At 35.5% G+C, this 9,161-nt stretch overlaps 1 protein-coding gene across 3 annotated transcripts; it reads right to left on the bottom strand.

Annotated features, from left to right (window-relative positions):
- Window positions 1-3,131: 3,131 nt before the first annotated feature.
- LOC110116602 (GDP-L-galactose phosphorylase 1) lies at window positions 3,132-9,161 on the bottom strand. Of its 3 annotated transcripts, none has more exons than XM_028691924.1 (8): window positions 8,930-9,161; window positions 8,311-8,839; window positions 7,044-7,159; window positions 6,912-6,971; window positions 6,595-6,828; window positions 6,335-6,511; window positions 4,676-4,924; window positions 3,132-3,553 (listed from the first exon to the last, which is right to left on the bottom strand). In XM_028691924.1, exons 2-8 carry the CDS (start codon window positions 8,402-8,404, stop codon window positions 3,359-3,361), a joined length of 1,125 nt encoding a protein of 374 aa, XP_028547757.1. In that variant the 5' UTR covers window positions 8,405-8,839; window positions 8,930-9,161; the 3' UTR covers window positions 3,132-3,358. The 3 variants fall into 3 exon arrangements, with proteins under 3 accessions (XP_028547757.1, XP_028547759.1, XP_028547758.1); XM_028691926.1 differs by having other exon boundaries at window positions 6,595-6,825; XM_028691925.1 differs by having other exon boundaries at window positions 8,311-8,691.

Raw genomic sequence — 9,161 nt, 5'->3', positions numbered from 1 at the left:
TCCTTCTCTGGAATATTCTTGGTCCGTGGTTTCATCCTTTCGTGCTGTTCATCGTGCACATCTGCTTTGGATCAACAAGAACACTTACCTCTGTCGCTGTTTGTATCTCTCATCTTCTTTCCTTTCTTCTCCTTTTCCTTTGATCTACATATGATTAACCAAATATAAAGAGATATAGTAAATCAAACTTTGTTCCAGTGGAGTTGCCCCCGAAAACACCCGCAGGGGCGCCAACCCCCGCTAGGGGAAGCTGCCCCCTTGGACCTAAATCATAGTTAATATTAGTAGCACATATTCAGAGTTAATATTAGTAGCAGCATCGAAAAATATTATTCAAGCATGTCAATTATTTAGTTATGTGAATCTTACAAAAAATTTGTTTGTTCTTCTTATAAATATCAATGTCAAATGTTAGATTTTGTTTGTCAACGTTTTTTTGCTGCTTTTTAAAATAACTTTCTTGTGTAAAAATTTCTTGAATTATAAATTTTTGTACTAAAAAACTGTTTTAAAAAGCAACAAAAAAATTATCTAAAATGAAACTTTAATTGAAAGTTGATAAACTAAGAGATGTTAAAATGACAAAATTATGAAGGCATTTTAAAATGTGGTATATATACATTTTTGAATTTTCTATATAGTTTGGATATCATGTTTGATGTTGTTTTGTAAGAGATTACTTATTTATTTATTTTATTTGCAATGGTGTTGAAGAAGCTAAGCTATAGAAGCAAAAAAAGTAAAGATTATATAATATATACTGAAAAAAAAAATGGAAATTATAAGATGGGCTATAAATGATCTCAATATTTTAATGGGATCATTGAGCTTTAATATTCTTATAATTAAATGAAATTAACTCATTACAAGAATTGTTGAGAATATTTTCTTAGTAATATAACTATGCAATCATTTAGGCATCTCGTTTTGCACTTTATATTAATGTAAGCAAATGGTCTTGGCTAAGGCTGTAAATGAATCAAGTCGAATCTAGCAGGGGGTTGCTTGAGCCTAAGTTTCTTTGCCAAAACCAAATTCAGACTCAATTCGAGAATTTGTTGTGTTCAAGCTCAGTCTGCTTATAATTATAACTGTTTGAGCTTGGTTTAAGCTCAGCTTGTTAGCTAATCAAACGAGTTGTACTGAATTTATCAATGAGCAACACTACCCCAAACAAAGCCTAAATGTTGCATACCTAAGATATAAACTGATGAAGAATAATTATGAGTATCAAAATTTTTGTACATTGATTTTTTTTTATATGAAGAATGATTATGAGTTAAAATATAGCCTTACACGCCTTAGTTATGTTAAATGTGGAGTAAATGCATGATATATGTATATATCATATTTCCAATAATAATGTAATAGACGCTTATAATTTCTTAGGAAATTCACGTTATCAAAATTTATAACTGACTAAAAGCACACATATAACCCTACCAATGGAGAAATTATTATGTGCGGTCATCGGACGGTCCAGAGGCGAATCAATATACGTTATGTCATCCTGATACACAGAGCTACACAGCACCGATACACAACAAAAAGTAATATGACATGTTGATTCGCCTATGGACGGTGTTCAAAGACAGCACATAATAGTTTCGCCAACCAATGAGGCTCGAGTCAGGGCTTCGCTTCGAACCTGCAACACATTTTGAGAGAGGAGGTTTGGACTAAGCACAAAAAAAAGAACAAAATCTATATATTGGCAACTAAGGTTTCCTTTAGAATGGTTTTTTTATTGCATTATAAAAACCACTTTGGAAACAGTAAAAACAGTTCCAAACAAAGCCTTAATTTTAAATCTTCAAAATAACTGTAAAATACTTGAGAAACACTGATAAAATAGACAAATTCCAGTGAAGTGTGTGAATTTATTAGTAAAAACCTGCCAAAAAGGAGTACACAGCTGCCTCAACACCACCATTGCAGAAGAATATGTCCTGCTGCAATCAGAATTTGTACTTAAGCTGGGAGACTTGCGACAGTTGACTGTTTAGTTTTCCTATCTGACTGGTAGCTGTTTCGCTATCAATTATCTTCTCCATTGTAGTAGACATGAAATGTTGCAGATCCATGGACTCTTATGTTGATAAACTCAATGACATTTATCAAAATGCATGCACTACAATGGGCCAACCAACGAATTTGACTTGTAAATACATCAAATGGAACAATAAGAAAGCTATCCCAAACAAAACTTAAGAATCTAGACAAAACGAGAAAGAGATTGTTTGTGAAGATGAGGCGATAAGGGAAAAAGAAGCTTGTGAGCAAGGATAAATTATTTTGTGTGGATGCCGAACGCCGTCCGGAGACCAACCAGAATGCGTCATGTCATCCCTTGTTCGGTACTACGGCTCGATACTGCTCGATACCGCGGCTCGGTACTGCTAACATGACGCATTCTGGTTGATCTCTGGATAGTATTCTGCGCCTGGTCTCTGCACAGAATAATTTCTCGTGAGCTAGAGAATATTAGCACCAAGTAGTGAAAAGCCTATAAGAAAATTAGTAGGCGCGAGTGTAGAAGAACCACCAAAACATAACTAGCTCACACGAAAGAAAATGTAGAGCAGAAGTCAAGCAGGCAACGCCATAGCATAAAGAGATGAAGAGATGTGACGTGTCCTTTGTTATGAGTTTGCACTCCATAGGCAAGCAATGCAGGCCAGCACATTGCCTCATTTCACTACACCTCAATGAGTCAAAAACATTTAAACAGAGGAAAAAAAGAAAAACATTGTCAATTAGCAGTCGTAGCAGTTACACATCACATATTTACACTAAGGCTTCATTTGGGACGGCTTTTTCGCTGCTTCTTGAAGCAGCTTTTTAGTACAAAAATTTTAATTTTTTACTAAAAAGCTGTTTCAAGAAACAATAAAAAAACCGTCCCAAACGAAGCCTAAGGCAGAAAATATTCTCTACGACAAACACAACACATAAGTAGGCACCATGATATAGCTGCAGGTATCTAAAAAAAAATATTCTCCACAACAAACACAACACATAAAGAGGAAATGACATAGCTGTAATCATCAAGAAAGATTTTCTACCAACATGTACCAATTTATCAAAAATGTGAAGGTGAAATCAAATAAACCAAGCGCAATTTGGATAACTTCCAAGCCAACACATCACAGAAAATATATAGATTTCACTTAATATTCAAACAAAAAGTAAAATTCTGCACAACATAAAGTTCTTGTGATAAACTAGTTTTCAAAGGATCAGAAGCAAATACTTACAGAGATAATTGCTTATAAAATTTATAAAATAAGCACTGCAGAAGCAAGTCACACAAATGCCCATTTAATTATTCCAACGGAATCAAACCAATATTGAATGCTCAAGATAACTTGGCTGTAATACCACAACAAAGCTGCTTCAGGGATTGAAAGCCCTCAGCATCAATAGAGACGGAAGCCAAACACTTGGAGATCTCCTTCTCAGAGGCATTGTCAAAATCTAAACTTTTGCGGTAGATGAAGTAGCCACCACATTCCCACGCATGAAGATGATGCCCGGTCACCGGCAAATGGACCTGTTACAGCCAACCATCTCATTGCAATAAAGAAATCACATAATAACACAAAAGCCAAGCCACCCATATTTCAAGATACTTTTTTTTTTTTTTGGACAATTAGGGGATTCGAGCCCGAATGACATAGGAGGAATTTCTTCCATCGACCACTCGGCCGCAGACCCGATATCAAATTTCAAGATACTTGTCATTGGGTTAAGAGAAAAGTAAATAGGGAAAAGGCCAATTAAAGAATCTCAATAAGGTATAGCTTTGAACACTGACAGTAACAGCAAATATTTGGCACTGGACTCTTTAGGCTTCAAACCCGTGATCTCCCTATTGGAGATCAAAGGCAATGACCAAATGGCCCATGTAACGAGAAATTATTACATGCAGAGTCCGAACGTAGAGTTACGTCCGGACTCCAATAAAAATATAACACGTGTCCTTGTACACAGTGTATACACAATGTGTATATTATGTATATAAGTTTGTACACACTATGTATATAATTTTGTAATTTGTGCATAGTGTGTACAGTTGTACACCTGTACGCACTATGTACAAGGACGCGTGTCACGTTTTTATTGGAATCCGGACGTATCCGGACTCCGCACCTAAAATTTCTCCCATGTAACAGATAGGATTGATTTAACAAAAAGTTTCATAAGATAAATCATGAGGGGGAACTTTTGATGAACCTAGAAAAGGTATGGAGACCACCATAAAGAACAAAGGCTGCCAATTTCTAGTTCTGGATCACTAAAAAGTCAGTTGGTCATCCTCAAGTTATATAGAAGATAGAATATCACATCCCTTGTAAAACTTTGTGCATATCTTTCTAACAACATTCCCAGCCGTCACATATGTCATTTCTCACTAAACTGCTCAGAACTCTTTATTTAAAGACTAAGGCTTCGTTTGGAATGTCTTTCTTACTATTTCATAAAGCAACTTTTTAGTACAAAAATTAAAAAAATTTGTACTAAAAAACTGCTTTAAAAAGCAGTAAGAAAGCCATCCCAAATGAAGCCTAAGATGATTATGTAAAAAAATTGATGGCTACTTAAGAATTCATGTAAATGAATGAGTAAAGAATATCAATAATCATGAGAAGCACGCCTGGAATATAGTATCTACCTGAGGAAACAAGAACATCTTTGTTCCACAATCTGAGATCAGCAGATTAAAGACAGTATTGCGGTGCTGCAATGTAGAACATATTTCTCCTACTACATCAGCAAGCTTTCTCAGATTATTGCTTGCAAAAACCAGTGCATTTAGAGGATAATCTGCAACCTCCAGAATCTGTATCCCATCAATTAAACTACCATAGATGGGTATAATTGGAAGAAGCTCCACTGGGAGAGGATTGGCAAAGTAACTGGCCTGTCCATCAAATAAAGTAAAAGAATAAGCAATTTATATTAACAAGAATCTCCATCTTACACAATCAAAAGATGAATGATGGTGCTTTGCACAAATTTTAAAATTAGGAGGATTTACATACATTTGGCAAAGTAACTAGCCTGCCCATCAAATAAAGTAAAAGAATAAGCAATTTATATTAACATGAATCTCCATCTTACACAATCAAAAGATGAATGATGGTGCTTCGCACAAATATTAAAATTAGGAGGATTTACATACATAACACTTAAAATTATAGGATTTACATATTTAAAATCTAAACTTCACTATTTATTGTAAAAAAACATCCTGCTCACTCTCACCGTAAAAATTCTGTCACTGAATCACACACCCGATTCTATTTTCCTTTGCAAGGGAGATCTCATCACCCTTTTCCAACAACCAAATTCCTCGTCTTTCATAAGCGCCGGCCCTGTTGCTTTAGCTAGTGCCATGAATGCCCTTTCCCAATGAGATCCCATCGCAACCCTCCTCAACAAGATCCTGCCGCAACTTACTCATATCTTCTTCTTTGTCCAGTGGGAACCCATCACGATTTCCTCTTTATCAATGAAAGTTTCACAAGGGGTTAAGAAATGTTAATGAAGTGCCATATTATGTAAATAGTTAAGTATAGGTGTTAGATATGTAAAGATCATAGTTTTTAGTGCTATGTATATAAATCCCCCATAAATATTGAGATCTATTAGCAAAAGAAAGTGAACGATACAGAGGATATAAAAGATCCAACCTAATTTTCCTTAATTTAAAACTAGATTTGCTATTAGTGGACCTTACATAATATGACCCTATAGAACTTCCCTTATATAATAACATTCTAAAGAGCTTCTCTAACACAATCCAAAAGAAGAGGATTTGCATCATGATTGTTAACCTTATCCAACTATTTAAACTATTCTTCACAAACTCTTTTGAAATTCTATTAATTTATCTTAGATTTACCCATTTTCCTTCCTAATCCTCTAATACTAATTTCACACATGTCTAACAAAAGATGATTAGCCTAAAAATAAAATCTAAATACATAAAACTGTATAAAGTTCATAAGGTAACCGTGACTCAAAACACGAACATTTTAATTGGATGTGGTTGAAAAGCAACTAAATAAGGAATCAAATATTTTTTTTCATAGATGAACAAACACCGCAAGGATTAATGCTTATACAGATATATTAATACAAACAGTATAGGACAAGCTATCTAGTGATGCATTCTAATGTCAGTAAAAAAAGATTCACCTGTGCTCCACAAAAGAACTTCTCATCAAAATGCAAATGCCACTCATGAAAAGATACAGAAATATTTCCAAAGGATGCAATGAATGTGCAAGTCAAATGAAATACTAAAGATCATGAATAATAAAGCTACCTGGAAGTATGTTCGATCGGTATTTGTAGCCAAGTAATCATAAAACATTCTGAAGGATAAATTATCAACTTCATCAGCAATCTGGGTGATCAACTGAAGTGCTCCCCCAATAGATTGTGTCCTCTTATGATGGCAATACGGAACCAAGAAAATGTGCCCATATTCAATAGGATTTGCCTTGAAAAGCAAAGGAAATATAGAATCAGAAATATAAAGCAGATCAAGTTTTAGAAAATAAAGCTCAGTCAACTAGAGCTTACATTAACAATAATCAAGGTTCCCTCTTGAGGTGTTGCAACAAAAGGAACAAGCACAGATCTCTCCCTTTCTCCACTTGAAACACAGAAAAGAATCTCTTCCTGATTATTTTTAATATAGCTAGGTTTAATTATGCCCCCTGATGACTGGAATGCCTTTTTCTCAAACTCTTTAAGGAAATTTGAGTTCCATTCTTCATTCAATTGTGCAGTTAACTTCATCCCACCAACAATCTGCTGAAGCATCAACCAAACGAGTTAAAAAGAAACTAAGCTGAAAAGCCCTCCTCTAAAGCTCCATCTTACAACCAAAAATGTACCTTCGTCTCGCATGAAGTTACGTCATAACTAAGCCGACCCATCCATGCACGCTCTTCCCACTGTAATTTTGTCAGGATTAAATAAAAACAAAATCAAAACAAAATACAAATACCATTCTAATTATACAGTACCTGAGACAAGATGAGGGTGTCTAATAAGCTTTGCCCATCATCAGAAGTGCATGAAAACCCATCACAGGCCCCATTTTGTTTCGTAGCACATGCGAGATAAACTAGCGTCTCAAAACCTTAGATATTTCAAGGTATTGGAAAAATATTACCACTTCTGTTAGGCTAATGCAGAAAAAGTAGGGAATATTGGCACAACAATATTTAATCATTTGCTAGCGAGCTATCAATATTAAAAAATGAATATCAAATATTTTTATTTAAAAAAGAGGCCTTCTTCGACCAATTCAGGAACAGGATGCCACAACCCAATTTGTATTCCAAATTTAAAATTCAAGATATACAAATTTAAATGTTCATATGCACTAACCTTAAGCCCAACTTAACCATCTAATGATGAACACTAAGCTTACTATTTCAGAGAGTATAGCAATGCAATGCATAAGACGATGAAGATTTGAAGTTGCATTGACAAAAAGTTTTTCTTTTAATGCTTTTTGGTTAGTTTGCTTCTCACAATTCTGACAGAAAAATCTAATTGGTGCAAGAACATGCAACAGAAATCTTGTACTATACACATACCTCCAATGTGTGCAATCATAAATAACACTTTGCGAAGTAGCCTGTTCATCGCTGAGAGAAGAGATAACTAAATAACACAACAAGAGTATTGCAATAACAAATGAGGCTTAATACATTATATGCCAAAAATCAAAGATTTTCTCCTTAAGTTCCACATATATGTCTTGCTCCAATTTTGATAATCTTATTTATCCTGAGTTCACCAGATATTTCTCCCTCCCAATCCCACAATCCTTGATTTCACCTGATACCTTTCCAAACACAAAAATCATTCTTCCTCAAGGTTTCACCACAAAAAAAACACACATTTTGGCAGTCATTGATGTCTCAGAGATAGAAAATTCAACCAGCATCAAAATCATCTTTCTTCTTAGTTTACACCACAAGCAAGCACATAATGGCAGTTATTCATATATCAAAGTAAAAATAGAAAATCAAAACAGCATTACTACATAAAATAAACTAAAAACCAAGCACAAAATTTAGATAGTCTTCAAAAGTTCCACTGGTCCCATATTACAAAGACTTCAAATTAAATTGTATTGGAAGTTAAGAACATGTTGAGGCAAACGCATAGAGAAAAGGCTCAGTTTTAACCATGGAAAATCATATCTAAATTAGAAAAAAATATGCAACTGAAGTAACGTAACTCAAAATACAGTATTGAAAAGTTAAGAAAGAGAAGCACCTCTGAGAGGAGCTTCATGGGACTTCGACTGCTCCTGGCTGGCAGTTTGCTTCACAACAGGATAATCACCTTCGAACAAAGTGAACGACACCATATCTAATAATACTTACAACACACCAGATACCCGCTAAAACAAACTATAGAATAATTCCAAGCGCCTTCAAGCCTCTGCACCACCACCAGCAAGACAGGTGAGGTCCGACGGATGTCCGCCGGCAGAAGGCAGGGCGCCGCGACCACCGTGGAAAGCAGGGGAAGCAATCAAGAACTTAGGGAAAGCCTGCAGGCATTCTCTTCCCCTTTTGATAATAATACGAGATTCTCTGTTTAGAGCCGTGGTTAAATTACTGAAGCCAGCCCTAACCGGACTAGCAAATCCTCCTTAAAAGAACCACAAGAAAATCACGAAAATTCGTCAAAACACTCCTCAGATAGCCTTTCCAAATAGATCGAAGGAACAAATAAAAAAGAAAGAAAGAAAGATTTAAAAAAAGGGCAACGACGGCAAGATGGAAACTTTCTTCAGAATCTGCCAAAAAAAAAAACATAAATTCAACTAGTATTATATTAATTTCCAAAAAGATTGACAACATAGCAGTGGAGAACCCTAATTTCCTACCAAGTCACCCAGTCCTGCTTCGTGTACGATTCCGAAACCCTAAAACTTGGAAAGGAATGGTTTTGGGAAGTGAGCTTGCCGGGGACCGCTGAGCCGAAGCTACGCCAAGGAATTCCGGTAGTGGAAAACGGGTCTGCCTTCAGATTTTTTGGTTCGCAAGGTACAAACGGGACCGCAGATGACCAAAAGAGGGGGCCAATTAGGTAGATGCCGGGCTATTACAGCGATGATG

This window comes from Dendrobium catenatum, unplaced genomic scaffold (assembly GCF_001605985.2).
Source record: "Dendrobium catenatum unplaced genomic scaffold, ASM160598v2 original_scaffold_86555, whole genome shotgun sequence".
NCBI classification, from domain to species: Eukaryota; Viridiplantae; Streptophyta; class Magnoliopsida; order Asparagales; family Orchidaceae; genus Dendrobium; species Dendrobium catenatum.
This window is presented reverse-complemented; position numbering and strand designations above follow the sequence as displayed.

Excerpts from the sequence above, each read along its gene's own strand:
- LOC110116602 (XM_028691924.1), bottom strand. The coding sequence starts at position 8,404 with ATGGTGTCGTTCACTTTGTTCGAAGGTGATTATCCTGTTGTGAAGCAA. Across the intron at positions 7,160-8,310 it reads CCATGAAGCTCCTCTCAGAG|GTTTTGAGACGCTAGTTTAT; the intron begins GTGCTTCTCTTT and ends GAAATATCTAAG. Across the intron at positions 6,972-7,043 it reads ACACCCTCATCTTGTCTCAG|TGGGAAGAGCGTGCATGGAT; the intron begins GTACTGTATAAT and ends ACAAAATTACAG.